Here is a 20,269-nt window from a genome sequence, read left to right on the forward strand (position 1 = left end):
TTAAAATTGCTCACATATCTGTCCTTCGCCGTGGTAACAAATTTGTCTCTGTATCGAACTGGCAAGTTTTCCTTACTTTTTTCCATCTTTGGCACTCGTAGTTGAATTGTATTTGCCGTTAAGTTTAAATGTCCCGTGATGCAGACGTGCTTCCGAAATGGCTGCGTTGTCGCAAATCTCGCATGATCCCGTGCTGCTGTGACGTAAACGCTCGAGCCTAATATATTGTGGTTGACCAACGACAGTATGCACAACCAGTCAAACTCAACTGTAGTCGGCGGAGTGTAACTTAACCAACAACATGTACCGTATATTCCGGACTATAAGCCGCTACTTTTTTCCCTCCCTCAGTATCCTGCAGCTTATCGTCCAGCATGGCTTATTTGTTGATTTATTTGGCTTAATAGGTAACACTTTATTTGAGAGCGGCGTCATAAGACCGTCATAATTATAACACTATCAAGGGCGTTAATGTATGCTTATGACAGATGTCATTGTCATCCGGCAAACTATGTCACTAACTCCATTTATGTCCAGCTCGGATCTTTTAAACTATTCAAAAGTGAGATAATTTGCCGATGACACAAAATGACATCTGTCATAAGGATTCATTAATGCTCATGGCAGTGTCATGTCATAATTATGATAGTCTTATGGCACGACTGTCAAATAAAATGTTACCAAATACAGTGGTACCTCTACATACGATCGCTTCGACACACGAACTTTTCGACATCCGACGTAAAATTTGACTCGCCATTTGTTTCTACATCCGACGACATGCTCGAAATACGACGACAATGGCAGCACCGCAGACGAATGCACGGCGGATTTTCTTGTGTGACAAATCAACACTGGTTTCAGAAAAGGTTGGTACAGGTAGTGAAACAAGGAAAAAGTTGACGCTTACCTTCTAAATGAAGATGCAAATGACAGAAAAATATGAGCGTAGGGTGGGCATCCGTGAAATGGCTCAAAAATACATCTCCACGGTCCTCCTCCGACCATCGTTCGCCAGTCCTTATAAATTAAGCTGACAATTCCTTTTGTGGTAACATCTCCAGAGAAATCGCCAACTTCGCCACGTTTTTATCATTTATTTCACAACTTATTCAAAACAAAAACACCTTCTGTCTGCCGCAATTGACGGTGTTCTCAAGAAAGCATTCAAAGTGAAAGTGAAACTCAAGCTCACCGGTCTGTCTCTGGCACGTGAGCCCCGCGGTGCGTTCAGGGTCAGCAAAAAACGTCCGCCACATTAGAACCCGATTCGTTACATTAATACAGGAATTATTATTATTATTATTATTCCGATTTTGATTTATAATTTATTTGTTTTGCTATGTGTAATTGCCATTTGTAATAGTACCAGCAGTATTTTTTAAGGATTTCGTGAAGGTTTTTGGGCTGTGGAACGAATTAATGGAATTATAATGTATTCCTATGGGAAAATCCTGCTCGACATACGACCATTTCGACTTACAAACAAGGTCCTGGAACGGATTAACTTCGTATGTAGAGGTACCACTGTATGTCTTATATTTCTTATGACCGTCATAATTATGACATGACACTATCAAGCATTACTGAATGCTTATGACAGATGTCATTAAGTGTCATCCGGCAAACTGCCGTATTTTTCGGACTATAAGTCGCGTTTTTTTTTCATATTTTGGCTGGGGGTGCGACTTATACTCAGGAGCGACTTATGTGTGGAATTATTAACACATTATGCTATAATTTCAAATGTTATTTTTGTGTTTTGCAGTGACACTGATGGTTTTGTAAAGTTGTTAGCGTGTTCTTATGCTATAGTTATCTGAATAACTCTTATAGCTATGGCCACGTTCGCGTTCTGCCTTGGGCAGTGTATGTTCAATTGTATTATTGACTTTTTTATCTTGAAATGGATGCATTTAGTTTGTGGCGCTTTCACGCCCACGTGAGGGCGCACTCGCACTTGTTTACGTAAAGAAGAGTGCTCACACGCCAGAAGAAGACGGACAGCTACGTAGCTCTGAGTGAGTGAATGGGCGAGTTAGCGAAAGAGAAAAGACGGCTGCGAACCTGCTTTCATTGTTTATGCTTTTAAATTATCTCTACAGAGGCAACGCCTGCGTGTATCATCTTTTCTGTTGTTGTTGTGTGTTTTCCACCCGCGATCGGACACTCAGAGCCGTTGTGTGGTTGTTTGAACGATGTGCTAATGATAGCGAACGCATGCTAACCTGTTACTTATTACTGTAATAGTACCTAATTATCATTTATTTACGTTGATGCGAACCTGTTTGCTATCGAGGACCAAATTGATTCAGCAAATTATACGGACGTCCAGCATTGTCTTTTGGGAGTTCGCTGTATAACCAGGACCGAGTCGTAGCGTAGGACAGTCTATTCACATTTCGTTGTTCATGCACTGTACACTGTACATTTATTTAGCATGTTGTTCTCTATTGTATTTTTATATTAAATTGCCTTTCAAGATGACATGTCTGTTCTATGTGTTGGATTTTATCAAGTAAATTTCCCCCAAAAATTCGACGTATATGTTTTTTTCTCTTCGTTGGGCATTTTATGGCTGGATCGACTTATAATCAGGTGCGACTTGTAGTCCGAAAAATACGGTATGTCACTATCTCCATTTATGTTCAGCTCGGACCTTTTACATCCATTCAAAAGTGAGATAATTTGCCGGATAACACTAAATCACATCTGGTATAAGCATTCATTATTTGTCAGAACAGTGTCATGTCATAATTATGATTGTCTAATGACAGTTTCAAATAAAGAGTTACCAAATACCATATCTAGCAATAAATGAAACAACTGAAACAGCAACTGAAGAAATAATTTGCATAGAACATGAATTTTGATTGTTATTTACATCTATAGTGCATGCAATGCATGCTAGGAGGCATGTCGGACGACAACAGTGTTGACAGCAGGTGGAGCAGTGATGGGCAAATTAAGCTTCTCGAAGCAATGAAGCTTTTCAGCCCATTGGTTCAAAGCTTCATGGTGGTTCATTTGGTCTTATGACAGTCTTACAGTGCCGCTGTCAAAATAAAGTGTTACCGGTTACTATCTTTTGGTGTAAATATTCCGTAATACAGTGATGAGTGTTGCGGCTTATAGTCCAGTGCGGCTTATATGTGAACAAATGCCGTTTTTGTGTCAAATTTGGTGGGTGCGGTTATAGTCAGGTGCACCTTATAGTCCAAAAATTATGGTAAGCGGAATATGGAGTCCAGTTGTGTGCTGAGTGTCACGACAAAATGAGACTGAGCTCAACTCTACACGCATACCCCACCAGCCATGCTACTAGTGGTAACTACACTATATCTACAGTGCTGGCCAAAAGTATTGGCACCCCTGCAATTCTGTCAGGTAATGCTCAATTTCTCCCAGAAAATGATTGCAATTTACAAACGCTTTGATAGCAATACAGTGCCCTCCATAATTATTGGCACCCCTGATAAAGATGTGTTTTTTAGCTTCTAATATTTTTTTTTTAATTCAAATAAAATGGGACCTTAATGGAAAAAAAGAGAAAAATCCTACCTTCAATACAAGTGCATTCATTCAGTGGGGAAAAAAATCCCACTTAAAGAAATAATTATTTGACATCAAATAATGTGAGTCACAATTATTAGCACCCCTGGTGTTAATACTTTGTACAACCCCCTTTTGCCAACAAAACAAGGTCTGGGGACTGAGATGGCCATGGGAGGAGCTTGATTTTGTGTCTGGTGAACCATTTCTGTGTAGATTTGGCCATATGTTTAGGGTCATTGTCTTGCTGAAAGATCCAGTGATGACCCATCTTCAGCTTTCGGGCAGAGGGCAACATATTTTGATTTAAAATGTCCTATAAAGCATTCATGATGCCATGCACCCTAACAAGGTTCCCAGGGCCTTTGGAAGCGAAACAGCCCCACAGCATCACTGACCCACCCCCATACTTCACAGTGGGTATGAGGTGCTTTTAAGCATGCGCATCTTTCGTGGCACGCCAGACCCACTTAGAGTGTTTGTTGCCAAAAAGCTCAATCTTGGTCTCACACAAAAATACACGGTCCCAGTTGAAGCCTGGGACCGTGTGCTTTGGTCAGATGAGGTCGTGGTCCAGACCGCGAATATAAGATGACCCTCCTCTTTTTCAGTCTTATTTCAATGCAAAAAAAACACCGTCTTATATTCGGGCTAATACGGTAATACTTTGACTCTTACTTGAGTAATATTAGTTCGAAGCAACGCTCCTCTTACTTGAGTAAAATTTTTGGCTACTTAACCCACCTCTGGTAGCTAATGCTATTCAGTGTAATAGTTCGGAAAAACAGCTTCAGAAACGGTACCGTGATGACGCAATCATCTTTATCATGCCTTGCTAGTATGATTTTAGCCAAAAAAGCAATTGCTGTATTGGTGGAAACACAAACCATATCGATATTTACTGAACTGAACCACGATGAATTAATGAATCACTGCACTCAGAATACGATCTAACGCGAAGTGAGGTGCAACCATCGTAATCAGCTGAGTCAGGTTAGTTTAACAAAATACACAAAATTCCATCCGATGCTTTTGTTAGCCCAGCATCCCCGCTGAGCGACTACGAAATCGGGCGTCACATTGCTAACAGTTCCTCATGAAATATTAAGCGGCAATGGCGCTTGAAGGACGCGCAAACCTGTGCGCGGCGCGCAATAAATAAAACAAAAGCGCCACGGTGTGATTGACACATCATTAGACAGGCATGAATTATTCAATATTCTGCAATCATATTGCTTTGCCGAAGGATCAACACGCCGGGCGAGAGCGCAGGCCCAGGGCACCTGATTGCAAGTTAAAAGCCTCCCCCACAACTCCGTGACTCACTTCCTTTTAAAAAAAAAAGTGTCACTCATTAGCGACGGGAACAGTCGGGTTGGATCGTCGTGAGTGTTGATTTGCGCCGAAGAAAGACTGCAACCGGGCCGCATCCGGGCCGCTTTGAGATGCGTCTGATTGAAGACATAATTGCGACCGTGGGCTCGAATTTCACGGTGAGAAGCGTGAAAGCTATCGTCAAGAGGGATGGCAGTGCAGGCGGAAGAGAAGACTGCAAATGAGGCTCGTGGAGTACACATGGCCGTACCTGAAGCACGTACAATTAAGAAAAAAGGTGAACTCAAAGGAAGTTTTTATGCGTTCAAGACATCAAAAATGGACTTGAAGAGTCTGTAAATATTTGGTGATGACATGAATGGGACAAGGGTTCCGATATTTTTTAATACTTTCGTCTTGTACTCTGGTGTTTTTCAACCTTTTTTGAGCCAAGGCACACCAGCAGCAAAAAATAAAAATGAATTTCTGTAGCCTTTAAAGTGCATACGACAGGAGGAAAAAAGTCTTAAATAGGATTATTATGTGAATTAGAATCATATTTTGAGACGATTCGACTATATACAACAATTTAGCAAAGCGCAGATGACGAGAAAATAGTCTTTTAATCTGCTGGTTAGCCACACCTACCATTACAGGGCTCTAGCGTCCCCAACAGGTGGATGACGTCAGAGGAGTCACAATTTCATCTGATTTAGTAGGCAGCCCATTGAGGGGAATTATTCACAACGAGGAAAACGCGACGAAGAGAGCCGCAAAATGTCATTCTTTCAGTCTCTCGACTACAATATTTTTACAGGATATTCTTTTTATGCAAGTATTTTTCCCCAATATCTAAATAATTGGCGAGAGAAGGACCAGTTAGCCCATTGAGGGGTAATTATTCAGAACGAGGAAAACGTGACGAACATTGTTTCAGTCTCTCTACTCCAATATTTTTACAGGATATTCTTTTTGTCCAAGTATTTTTCCCCAATAGCTAAATAACTGGCATGGTCATGACAAACACAGTGGGGCAAATAAGTATTTAGTCAGCCACAAATTGTGCAAGTTCTCCCACTTTAAAATATTAGAGAGGCATGTAATTGTAAACATGGGTAAACCTCACTCAACAGAAAATCACATTGTTTGATTTTTAAAGAATTTATTTGCAAATCATGGTGGAAAATAAGTATTTGGTCAATACCAAAACTTCATATCAATACTTTGTTATGTACCCTTTGTTGGCAATAACGGAGGCCAAACATATTCTGTAACTCTTCACAAGCTTTTCACACACTGTTGCTGGTATTTTGGCCCATTCCTCCATGCAGATCTCCTCTAGAGCAGTGATGTTTTCGGGCTGTCGTTGGGCAACATGGACTTTCAACTCCCTCCGCAGATTTTCTACGGGGGTTGAGATCTGGAGACTGGCTAGGCCACTCCACGACCTTGAAATGCTTCTTACGAAGCCACTCCTTTGTTGCCCTGGCTGTGTGTTTGGGATCATTGTCATGCTGAAAGACCCAGCTACGTCTCATCTTCAATGCCCTTGCCGATGGAAGGAGATTTTCACTCAAAATCTCTCGATACATGGCCCAATTCATTTTTTCCTTTCCACAGACCAGTCGTTCTGGTCCCTTTGCAGAAAAACAGCCCTAAAGCATGATGTTTCCACCCCCATGCTTCACGGTGGACATGGTGTTTTTCGGATGCAATTCAGTATTCTTTCTCCTCCAAACACGACAACCTGTGTTTCTACCAAAAAGTTCTATTTTGGTTTCATCTGACCATTAACACATTCTCCCAGTCCTCTTCTGGATCATCCAAATGCTCTCTACCAAACCACAGACGGGCCTGGACATGTACTTTCTTCAGCAGGGGGACACGTCTGGCAGTGCAGGATTTGAGTCCCTGTCGGCGCATTGTGTTACTGATAGTAGCCTTTGTTACTGTACGCAAAGGCAATGAAATCCAAACTCTATTAGCTGCAGCTGCCCCTAGTTAACATCAGTTTGTATCGCGGACATGATTATTTACATTCCTGTAGTTGTTGATACACCAGTAGGTAGAAAGTTTTTAACTCAAATGCTATTTCCAATGCAACAATCTCACAATAAGTCAACAGAAAGAGCTGAGATGAAAGCGCTACGTGATGTTATATGATTCCGTCCCGTTTTTAACGACAGCTCGTCTAATAAATGTGTTCAACTCTGCATGCGCGTATATCCGCGCCGACAACAACGAGAGCACACAAACGACCGGTGGCGTCCGTGCGCATCCATCAGGCGACGAGCAACGCAGCAAATCAATTTGCAGTTGTCGCGGCGTCCCCGGGCTGCCATCCGCATATCAAACATCGGCAGCCATTCCTATCCGCTGAGTAATGATTCCGGAATGTTATTAGCTCTCCAGTCAGAAAGAAGACACACGCTAGGATTTTCTCTCTTCTTTCACTGGGGGTCGCCGTAAATGAACATTCCGGACGGTCAAATACGGTCAACAATCGGCCGACTTTTTCATTGTCGGATGTTTTAAAAGAATAGTTCACAAAATTACAATTTTAAAGTGATCCTCTACCTTAATTGTCATTTGTGTCAAGGTATTTTTAAGTTCTAGTTAAGTTTTAAGTTAGTCTAAACTGTAAGTACTGATAGGATTTTGAGTTTTTGCAGTGTTCAAAATAAATGTATGATACCTGCTGTTTTGGAGCACATAAGGGACCAGTGCTACTTGGTGTTTTATTTAGCAATGACTACTGAGTTAAAACTGACAGTTAGATTTATTATGTTTTAATTTTACACCCTCATCACGCTACAGCGCTGTGTTTTTACAGATTAAATAAAGCCTGTATGTAAGACACGTTAGCCACGCATCGACAGTGGTCATAATCAATAGAAACCTAGCCCTCCGAAGGGCTAACGTTACTTGAGCGAGTGACAGTAACGTTATATTTATTAGCTATGAGAAGTCTACTGCTTAAAGATGGTGGCTGTTTACTAACGCTGCCCATACGCGGCAGAGTGTCATTTCGCATCTAGTCCTAAACGCATGCGATATCTATGAGACGCATCGAACACTAGCTGCTACCAAACTAGCATCAAGTGGGTGTAGTTTTTAGCAACGTCGGCATAGTTTGTAGCGGCTGTCGGCTGCGGTAAGTTTTTTTTATTTATTAATTTTTTTATTGCTTCTTCCTCTACGCACGTGACGTCAGCGCGTTGTCCTGCATTAAAAATAGTCCGGGCAAACGTGATGCTTAGAGCTGGCAAAAATAAACGATTCCTCGAGGTGAATAAAATTACTCGGATCAGTTTTTAAACTCGATTACTCAAGCTGCTCGAGTATTCGTTTCAGCTCTAATTGCCTGGGCTTAAATACAGTCTTGATGAGCGTGAATTGCCAGCAGTTACGACGTCGGGAATGCTCCCACAATCGGCTCTGTAACAAAACACGATATGACCAACATTGTAACGGCCGATGCCGACCAAAAAAGATGTAATGTCCGGGTTATAAAATCACGCTAGCAGCCCTTCCCCCACAGAGAGCGCAAGTGGGCAGCACAAGTCTGTGAAAGTGTCCAACCCGTGTCATTCCCAGGATATATCTACTGGAGATGTCCCGATCACGTCATTTTCAAAGTATCGGAATCGGCAAAAAAAAATCGGCCATGCCTTTTTTTAATATATATATATTTTTAATTAAATCGTTTTCTAATTGTATTTAACGTTACAGACATAATATGTTACACTCATCCAGAGTCTTTAGTTTAGGCTTAAGGTAGGGTTATCAAATTTATCCCGAAAACGGCGGTAGTTACTTTTTAAAAAAAATGTATCACGTTAAAATATTTAACGTAATTAATGCATGCGCTGCACGACCCACTCACGCATTGTCGCGCTCAATCTGTAATGGCGGCGTTTTACCTATATAGAGAGATAAAAGGCAGCATAAAATGAGTAGAGTGAATTTTGGCAGCCTTTGAAGCCTTCTTTTAATTGGCTAAACCTGTACAATCCCTCTCCCTACGATTAGAAACATCTTGGGAAGCAATGTGGGGAAGCAAGGTAGCAATTGATCTATTTCTTAACACCTTGTATTATTTCCCAACGCAGAGAAGATATATCAATTGGTAGCACTGCGCACAGTCATGGTTCCACTTCCCATCATGCATTTGGGTTGAATGGCTGCAGTATCATTTACTGAAAGCTCAACAAATACACTAGATGGCAGTATTTAGTCACAATATACAAAGTCACAAGTCTTTCTATCCGTGGATTCCTCTCACAGAAAGAATGTTAATAATGTAAATGCCATCTTGAGGATTTATTGTCATATTAAACAAATACAGTACTTATGTCCTGTATGTTGAATGTATATATTCGTCCGAGTTTTATTCATTTTTTTCTTAATGCATTGCCAAAATGTATAGGATCGGGAAACATTATCGGGAATGATTGGAATTGAATCGGGAGCAAAAAAAAAAGCAATCGGATCGGGAAATATCGGCATCGGCAGATACTCAAACTAAAATGATCGTGATCGGATCGGGAGCTAAAAAACATGATTGGAACAACCCTAATCTCTACATGTGTGAAAGCAATGACGCGAGTAAATCCCGAGTCATTTTACACAGGACTTTACCGGGATGTGTTTGTGAAAAGGGGTACATACACACAAACTGTACGGCTCTCGTGGAATCACATTTTTTTTTAAAATGTGTGAGATTTTTTTTGGCTCTCTCGGTCAAAAATGTTCACGACTCCTAGCCTAACGTCTACGTTTCAGATGGCAAAAAGTGTGCGGCTCCCACCTAATGTTGTCTTTTCATAGAAACCGGTTCAAAATGGCTCTTTGAGTATAAAAGGTTGCCGACCCCTGTCCTGGACCCATCAAGTTTTCTCTGTAATGACTGAAAGGGTCCAAACTGCAGCTTCCTCAGGCAACTCAGAGTGGGCTTCGAAGGGATTTGCCTTGTATTTATGAGCACTATGAAATAAATAGCTCGCTGATAATCTGTCAGGAACGTTGTGCGTGGTCGGTTGGAGCGTAATTTACGACACCTGCTCCCCGAGTAGACGTCGCCGACCAGCTGTTTGCTGTCCCGTCTAGCTGCAAATCTTTCCTGTTGCTGCTCCGCCCTTCGGAAATTGTCCAGCCGCGCTTACGTGTCGAGACAGTATTAAAATCCTCCATCAAAATGAATAGTGTCGGCGGAAAAAAATGCAGAAAGCTGAAACGACTTGGCAAAAAAATGAGTTAAAAAAAACAGATCATTTAATAACGTCGCTAACAATGATGCTCTATGTGATTGATTAATATACTTTATAAAGCATCGTGTATTTTACCGAAAGATTTCCCGCAGCAGCAAGTGTTTAGTTCGTCTATCTTGTTTTAGGCGCCATCTAAAAGCAAAATGGTTCTCGCTTTGCAGACAAAGTATCAAGACAGACACATTGATTACCAGCTCGCATTCTTGTTATGCTTCAAAACAAATGGCTAAAAACATGATGGTTTGTGTGTCATTCATAAATGGTGCTGCCAAACAAAACAAGCGTGTGGGTACAAATCAAATCTCCATAAAACTTTGATAGTAAATTATGCATGAAGAAGCTGACATTAGTCTCGCCTCACAGACTCCGCACACAACAACAACAACGGCAAAAGATAGCTACTCTTCCTCCCCGTCTTCTTTTTCTTCCTCCTTGTCGCAGTGACATGTCGCTAGCTGCACGCGGTGCACATTAGCCGGCTCATTCAACCAAGACTCCACAGGGAGAGGAGGCTGAAGTGAGACACCAAAAGATGAAATCTTTAGAGTTTACCAGAAAAACAACCAGAATGATCTGCGCTCTTATTGAGAATAGCTACAGTCTTGATCCCATGTCACAAATGGTTTGGCCCAAACTGACCAGCGTGCATTAACGTCCTAGCTGCTACTTTGCTATCCAAGTTTGTGCCACTGCATAGATGCCTTTGAACATGAACTTACCGGTCTTAAAAATGAACTGCTGATAGACTAAAACAGGTAGCGGTTGTTCGCAATTATTTTGTCTAAAGGTTGTGCTACCAGGTATTAGGCTGAGGGTGCCAATACTTTTGTTCGGCCCATTTTTGGAGTTTTGTTTAAAATGATAATGATTTTTTTTTTTCATTCTCGTTTGTGTTTTTTCATTGCAAGCAAAATAAATGAAGATATTACTATCGAAGCATTTGTAATTGCAATCATTTTCTGGGAGCAATTGAGCATTATCTGACAGAATTGCAGGGGTGCCAATACTTTTGGCCAGCATTGTAAGAAGGTTTTCCAAGAAAGTGAGAATTTATTACTGCCGGCAGTTCCAGTCCCTGACTAACAGCAAAAAGTACCATATAATTAATAAACCAACTGCTCTGTATTTGACAAATAAAAACCTGGCTTCCACACTACAGACAATCTCTGTGCAAGTCTTACTTTTGTTGTTTTGTGGTCAAAGGTTACATCTCAGCTCTAAAATAACACTGCTACTTAGCTGCTGCTAGCTAGTTAGTCTGAAATGCATTGTGGAGGTCCTGGTTGTTTATAGAGTTAAATGTACAGTCTTTTAACCACTGTCTTTGGGGGTGACTTCCTTCTGCAGTATCAGCTGTATCAGTGTTTCTCACTTTACGTATAGATGAGTACAGGAGCTGAGTTCATTCACATGTGACTATCATCAGTGGATAGTCATATTAATACACTAATAAGAATTACTCCAACACCTTTATTGACCTGTAGGAGTCAGAGCAGAGTGATAGTCCAATTTGCCACCCTTAAAAACAAACAGCATTCTTTGATGCTTCCATTTACCAAGTAACTTGCAATTATAGCTGTATTTTTATAATTGATAATATATAATTTATAATATAATTTATAATTTTTATAATTTTTTTTATAATTGTATTTTTTTCGTGTTGTCTTACTGCATTAAAAAAATAGACAACAACAACAATAATGAATAAATTATCAGTCTCTGTTAGCTGTTCGTGAAGTTTTGTGCTTGTACACTACGTTCACTTACATCCTAGTCATCTCCTGGGGGCTAAGCACCCCATTCTTAAAACCTAGTGACGCCCCTTCTTAAGCCAAAATATCACGGTATCACAGTATTGCAATTACAGCTCTAAAATGTGGTAATTTGAGATATCTGGGTTTATAAAAATTTTTTAAAAAATAAAAAAAATTTTTTTTTCTTTTTTTTCCAAAACATTAGCAAATTGGAATATAAGTATAATGTTCAGTTAAAAAAAAAAACCTGAAATATTCTAAATAAAATTAAAATAACTGCAGTCCTGTCGGTGAGCCTAAACCCACAGCCACAGCTCAACATTACCATTAGAATAAAAATAATTGAATTATTTTCCATAAAAAGCACACATGTATGACTCCTATCATGTTTACATTATATACACAACTCTTGTTCTCTTTCTCAACACAGACAGTTGCCAGAGAGAAAAAAACCACATGTTTTACCACCGCTAGACACACTAAACACACTGGAGTTAAATCTCGTAGCTGGTGGGAAATGTTCATGACAGTGTTTACCAACCTTTAATTTTCTATAAATTAGGGCTGTCAAAATTATCGCGTTAACGGGCGGTAATTAATTTTTTAAATTAATAATGTTAAAATATTTGACGCAATTAATGCACATGCCCTGCTCAAACAGATTAAAATGACAGCACAGTGAAATGTCATCTTGTTAATTGTGTTTTTTGGAGTTTTGTGCTCTCTGATGGCGCTTGGGTGTGACTGATTTTATAAGCTTCAGCACCCATGAGCATTGTGTAAGTAATTATTGACAACAATGGCGGGCTACTAGTTATTTTTTGATTGAAAATTTTACAAATGTTATTAAAACGAAAACATTAAGAGGGGTTTTAATATAAAATGTCTATAACTTGTACTAACATTTATCTTTTAAGAACTACAAGTCTTTCTATCCATGGATCTCTTTAACAGAATGTTGATAATGTTAATGCCATCTTGTTGATTTATTGTTATAATAAACAAATACAGTACTTATGTACCGTATGTTGAATGTATACATCCATCTTGTGTCTTATCTTTCCATTCCATCAATAATTTACAGAAAAATATGGCATACTTTATAAATGGTTTGAATTGTGATTAATTACGATTAATTATCTTTTAAGCTGTAATTAACTCAATTAAAAATTTTAATCGTTTGACACCCCTAGTATAAATGCAAAATCATATTGGAGGTATTGCCTCCTCGGCAGCCACCCTCCGCAAACATGTTTTACATGTCGGTTGGCCCTCCTCCTCTAAGCCGCGGCCATCTAACTTTTCTGTACCCGAAGTATTCCCATACCAGCGATTTCGTTTTCTTCGATAAGGGAAAATGTTTAGGAGTTTCACCTCCTCCAGCCATCCTGTAGCACAGTTGACTCCCTGACACTGAGCAACGGTGAGGGAGTGCTGAGCCTTGCAGCTGCAAGCAAGGGATTTCTCCCTGCATTTTTGGGACATTAAAAAAATAGCTAATACCGTAGGGACGCTATGATAGGATATTTTTAGCGGTTTTGAAACCGTAGCATTGGTATACCTTAAAATCGGTGATGGGCACATTTCTATTCAGGACTCCATTGAGGTTATTTCTTACGTTTTGTCACCTTAGGAACTGCTATTCCTTGAAAAGTGGCAAAGGACCATTTCTCAGGAAACTGGCTAAGCATTGGCAAAGCAGCCACAAAACACGTGACAAGGACAATCGCGTGAGTGCTTGAAGTGACATATTTTGGTGCCACCAAAGCAGAGAAAGTTTAGAGCTTTTTCCGGGATGAAATAGTCATAACAGTGCATGACATGTCACGATGCCTCAGAAAGTGAAAGGGGACTTTTTCCTCAGGAAACCAGCGAACAAGACAAGCAAACATTGGAGAGAAATAACAATGTTTTTCTAGACTAGAATAGAAATAGAAGACGGATGAACTGAAAAAGGACATTTTCTCAGTAAACAGAAATATAACTTTCTTTCTTTGGGGATAAAAGATAAATAAGACACCTTTGCTCCTGGAATAATTATATTGCTGTGGTACAAAACAAAAAATGTATCTTGAGCTAAAAAAGAAGAAAAATGAAGCCATATGACGCATTTGCTAGTGTCTCAATTGGAGCAAATTTAAGGGACAAGCAACACTGAAATAGTTGCAAATGATGTACTAAAAAGCTTCTAAAACATTTTTCTCTGAAGGTGGTGATCTTAGTTTGCCTGCAGGTGAGCAACCCCAAAACACACCCAAAAAGCTTTGCTTCAGTAATAATTTCAACAGTTCATGACATGCTGCTTTTCCTAGTTTCGGCCCTATTTTAGTTTTAACCCATTAAAGGAAACTCAGCTATTGGCATCCCATGCTCACCTCTCCACGTGATCCAGATTCCCAGAGACGCCCAGGCCGCCGATGGCGTAGAGTTTGCCGTCGTAGACCAAACTGTTATGTCTGCAGCGGGCCACTGTCATGCGGGACACCAAGTTCCAGTTGTCCAACAAGGACATGTAGCACCACACGTCAGACAGCATCACTCCTGACTCTGTACCACCTGCAAAAAACACAAATAATTATTCTTAGAGTTGTCCGATAACGACTTTTTAATTAATAAATCTGATAACGATATCAAACCGATACCAATATACAGTGGGGCAAATAAGTATTTAATCAACCACCAATTGTGCAAGTTCTCCTACTTGAAAAGATTAGAGAGGCCTGTATTTGTCAACATGGGTAAACCTCAACCATGAGAGACAGAATGTGGAAGAAAAAAAAACAACAGAAAATCACATTGTTTGATTTTTAAAGAATTTATTTCCAAATTACAGTGGAAAATAAGTATTTGGTCACCTACAAACAAGATTTCTGGCTGTTAAAGAGATGTAACTTCTTCTAACGAGGTCTAACGAGGCTCCACTCGTTACTTGTATTAATGGCACCTGTTTAACTCGTTATCGGTATAAAAGACATTTGTCCACAACCTCTGTCAGTCACACTCCAAACTCCACTATGGCCAAGACCAAAGAGCTGTTGAAGGACGCCAGAGACAAAATTGTAGACCTGTACCAGGCTGGGAAGACTTAATCTGCAATAGGTAAAACACTTGGTGTAAAGAAATCAACTGTGGGAGCAATTATTAGAAAATGGAAGACATACAAGACCACTGATAATCTCCCTCGATCTGGGGCTCCATGCAAGATCTCACCCCGTGGCGTCAAAATGATAACAAGAACGGTGAGCAAAAATCCCAGAACCACATGGGGGCACCTAGTGAATGACCTACAGAGAGCTGGGACCACAGTAACAAAGGCTGCGGTTCGCTAGAGAGCATTTGGATGATCCAGAAGAGGACTGGGAGAATGTGTTATGGTCAGATGACACCAAAATAGAACTTTTTGGGAGAAACACAGGTTTTTCGTGTTTGGAGGAGAAAGAATACTGAATTGCATCTGAAGAACACCATACCCACTGTGAAGCATGGGGGTGGAAACATCATGCTTTGGGGCTGTTTTTCTGCAAAGGGACCAGTACGACTGATCTGTGTAAAGGAAGGAATGGGGCCATGTATCGAGAGATTTTAAGTGAAAATCTCCTTCCATCAGCAATGGCATTGAAGATGAGACGTGGCTGGGTCTTTCAGCATGACAATGATCCCAAACACACAGCCAGGGCAACAAAGGAGTGGCTTCGTAATATGCATTTCAAGGTCCTCAAGTGGCCTAGCCAGTCTCCAGATCTCAACCCCATAGAAAATCTGCGGAGGGAGTTGAAAGTCCGTGTTGCCCAACAACAGCCCCAAAACATCATTGCTCTAGAGGAGATCTGCATGGAGGAATGGGCCAAAATACCAGCAACAGTGTGTGAAAAGCATGTGAAGAGTTCCAGCAATCAAGGGGGAGGGGGTTACTGTATAGTGGTACCTTCAAGAACCAATTAAACTGGAAAGGGGTTGAGGAGTAGAGGTGTCACAATATATTGAAAAGTTGATATATCGCAATACTTTGTAGCCCAAAAGGTTATCGATATGCTCTAATCAAGAATCAATACATTGGTTTAAAAAGGTGTCACTGTTTAAAAAAAATAAAAATAAATGAATAAATAAAAGAACCAAGAGGTTGCTACCAAAATCTTCCATTATAATAGTGTCTACATTAGCTCGCTAACTGCCTTGACGGCGCTAGACGTCCAATTCATTCTGACTGGATTGGACATCTAGAGCAGTCAATGGCACTGAAAACAGAACATTCATAGCTAGTCTTTTGTGGACGTTTACAGGTCATATCCTGTTCATTTTAGTGCATTTAGAGGTTACTTCCTGTTAATTTTGAGATACTTCCTATTCATTTGAGGACATTCTGGAGTCATTTCCTTTTCAGTACCCTAAAATCAACCCAAGTAAAGTGACTAGGGCTGCAGCTGTCGATAATTTTAGTAATCAATTAATCCATCAACTAGTTAGTTCGAATCATTGCGTAATCGGATTAGGAACATTTAATGTGTTGCAGAATAAATTTTAGGAGATTTAAAATAAAGGCTTCCTAAGATTGCACTTTCAAAGGAGCAGTAAGTGCGAATACAAAAATTAAAATCCCGAGTGTTTCTTCAAACTATACAGGATCGCACTTTCGTCTAAAAATAAATCAAAATACCCGAGTTTAGCCTCAAATTGTATAAAGACAAATAAATGAGGAACTAAGTACAACAAGAGAATATTTGGCTAACTTTTATTGCAAAAGTCTGCTTGCTTAAATGCTACAAAAAGCTAACTTTTTTTTTTCAAGAAAGCTGAAATCGTTCAAAAACATACTCCGACGAAAAAAAACTTCTAACTATACCTCTAAACTAAATTTTGAATGCATAAACAATCATATTCACGCAAACAAAATCTAACAAGTTAATGTTGGTCTTAACAGGGAGCAGCTCCATCCAGCCATGTTGGTTATTCCATATTCACTTTTGCCACGAGAGGGCAATGTATCCACCCAATCAATAAAACTAAATGCAAACACTTTTAAAACAAACTAGGGTTGTTCCGATCATGTTTTTTTGCTCCCGATCCGATCCCGATCGTTTTAGTTTGAGTATCTGCCGATCCCAATATTTCCCGATCCGATTGCTTTTTTTTTGCTCCGGATTCAATTCCAATCATTCCCGATAATTTTTCCCGATCATATACATTTTGGCAATGCATTAAGAAAAAAATAAATAAAAATCGGACGAATATATACATTCAACATACAGTACACAAGTACTGTATTTGTTTATTATGACAAAAAATCCTCAAGATGGCATTTACATTATTAACATTCTTTCTGTGAGAGGGATCCACGGATAGAAAGACTTGTGACTTTGTATATTGTGACTAAATATTGCCATTTATTGTATTTGTTGAGCTTTCAGTAAATGATACTGAAGGCCATGCCCAAATGCATGATGGGAAGTGGAACCATGACTGTGCGTAGTGCTACCAATTCATATATCTTCTCTGCGTTGGGAAATAACATAAGGTGTTAAGAAAAAGATCAATTGCTACCTTGCTTGCCCACATTGCATCCCATGATATTTCTAATCGAAGGGAGAGGGATTGTAATGCTTTAGCCAATTGAAATAAGGCTCCAAAGGCTGCCAAAATTCACTGCTCATTTTACGCAGCCTTTTAGCTCTCTATATAGGCAAAACGGCGCCATTACAGATGGAGCGCGACAATGCGTGAGTGGGTCGTGCAGCGCATGCATTAATTGCGTTAAAGATTTTAACGTGATACATTTTTTTAAAAATTAATTACCGCCGTTATTGGGATAAATTTGATAACCCTACCTTAAGCCTAAACTAAAGACTCTGGATAAGCGTAACATATTATGTCTGTCACGTTAAATACAATTAGAAAACATTTTAATTAAAAAATATAGATATATTAAGAAAAAGGCATGGCCGATATTTTTTTGCCAATTCCGATACTTTGAAAATGACATGATCGGACCCGATCGATCGGGACATCTCTAAAAGAAACCATTACAATGCCACTCTAATAAACGACCATTCGAAACAGGAGAATTTGATTCGAAGCTTTTTTTCTAATCGAATTATTCGAGTTAATCGATTAATCCTTGTAGCACTAGAAGTGACATGAAATGCTCCAAAATGAACTCATTGCCTGGCATGGGCTGCCACTGTCGGCCATAGACAAACAATCCGTTTGAATATTGAACATTTGTTCATTGGCTGTCATCCCTCCCACTTAAAACGGATTGGACCAGGGGTCGCGTTAACCGAATATTTTACCGTCATTGACCGTTTTTTTAAAACGGTGACGGAAAAAACTGAAGTCCATCTGTCATTTTGACAGGTTGCAATTCACACCCCAGACCACAGGGTGGCGAGTGAGCATATTAATTGGCTATTGTCTCTCTTGATGCGTGACGTCGTTGGCCTTACTCGGAAAAATGTCAAGGCAACTGAGTGTCCGAAGTTTCTTCCTAAAACGCCGATAGTGTTGATAAAAGAGGTGAAAAAAGAGGGACTAATGCCTTGGAGGATGAAAGATGTCAACGAATCAAGTGAATCGCCGGTTCACTCCTCACTGCAGCGAGCAGTTGAAAACACCGCCAATTACCAGGAAGGAAAGAATTGGTAACACGGTGAAAGCGGCATAAAGCCAAAAAAGCGGACCAGACTAGCCAGAGCCTGAAATTATTTCAAGGAAAATATGGAAGGTGCCACCACTGTGTCTACTCTTTTTGCTAAGCTAAGCTCGCATACCACGGGAGCACGTCGGCTATGAACCAACACATGTCCCACTCAGACAGTATTCTGCCTTTTGGTAAGTTTTACAGCAAGGCTTTTTGCGCTGTCTAACAGCGAACTCTTGTGGTCGCTTTGCGACATGGTTTATTGTTTTCTTACCTGTTCAATATGGCTGCACGACGTCTCGGGCTGACCCCTACGTTGTAATGTTGTGCTTATATGATCCTTGGACAAGATTTGTCCGTAAGTATGGTTGTTGTAAAGAATGTACATATTATGTTAGTAAGCGAAATGTTATATTTTTTGTATGAGACGCTTTTTCTTTTTGTTTAGTGAACCTGTGTAGCGTGCTAAGCTAACGTTGTTGCTAATGCAATGCTTGTGTACTTTTTTTTGTAGTTTTACGACGGTCTAAAGAGGACAATGGTTTGAGGCCATTTTATTCATAAATCAGATGAAAAAGGAAGAAGTCTGATTATTAAGGCGTCGTTCACTAGCTGTCTAGCCTTGGAAAAAGTAGACGCTTCGGAGTGAGGAAAGCATAGACAGATTTAAATGACAGTAGAGTGAAATGCCCACTACGGTCCTTATGTACTGTATGTTGAATGTATATATCCATCTTGTGTCCTATCTTTCCATTCCAACAATTTATTTTACAGAATATATATATAATTTACAGAAAAATATGGCATATTTTATAGATGGTTTGAATTGCGATTAATTGCGATTAATTACGATTAATTAATTTTTAAGCTGTAATTAACTCGATTAAAAATTTTAATCGTTTGACAGCCCTAATATATATATATATATATATATACGGTATATATATATATATATACCGTATATATATATGGAAACACAGCACTGGCCTGCTTACTGTAATCCATGACTGCACTAATGTTAGTTACTTTATATTATAAAGTATTATTGTGTATATACATATAGTGACTGCATCAAGATATAGTCATTTTAAAAATTAAAGTGACCGGTAAAAATAGATTATGACCGGATTTTTATGACCCTGTCAGTCAAAATGACAGACAACGAAAAAGTCTAGCGCAACCTCTGGATTGGACGTCTACTAGTGATAAACTTATACCAATTCACGGCAGAAGTATGAAAATAGCTTGTTTTTCTGTTTATTAGCTGTTTTGTTGAATGTCCTAGAATTATTTCCTGACTCATGTATCGATAATTGTCGTGAGATCGTTATCGTGAGCCTTGTATCGCAAATCATATCATATCGTGAGGTAACCAGAGGTTGTAGTAGCTTGCTCATGACTCTAATTTTGGCCTGCAAAACCAAGCAAAAAATATTGTCCGAGTGATTTTGAAGCACTCGTAAATCATTTCAAATGTTAATTATGATGCCATTTAAGTAAAGAAGTTTGCCTCGGACTAGCAGCGGGAGCTGATTGGCCAACCTGTTATAAAAACTCTGATTTCCCCTCTGGCTTGTCGGACTCCCGGCGGACACAGAGGCGCCGCTTGTTCCCGCCGCCATACACACATTTCCATTTATATGAAAAGAGAACGTGAGAGACACCAGCCTGGAAGACCAATCCTGTTGTGGCCTCAAGGTGAGTGCACGGCTGGCGCGCTGAAAGGGGGGCGCAAATGGAGCGTG

At 39.8% G+C, this 20,269-nt stretch overlaps 1 protein-coding gene across 4 annotated transcripts in view; it reads right to left on the minus strand.

The window, feature by feature from the left end:
• LOC130907439 (kelch-like protein 29) overlaps nt 1-20,269 on the minus strand; it is a 501,705-nt gene that overhangs the window by 30,915 nt on the left and 450,521 nt on the right. For all 4 annotated transcript variants that reach the window (XM_057822529.1, XM_057822530.1, XM_057822531.1 and 1 more), the window contains one exon: nt 14,266-14,446. In XM_057822529.1, the coding sequence (XP_057678512.1) occupies nt 14,266-14,446 (181 nt within the window). The remainder of the gene's footprint in view (nt 1-14,265; nt 14,447-20,269) is intronic.

This window comes from Corythoichthys intestinalis, chromosome 19 (genome assembly GCF_030265065.1).
Source record: "Corythoichthys intestinalis isolate RoL2023-P3 chromosome 19, ASM3026506v1, whole genome shotgun sequence".
NCBI lineage: Eukaryota > Metazoa > Chordata > Actinopteri > Syngnathiformes > Syngnathidae > Corythoichthys > Corythoichthys intestinalis.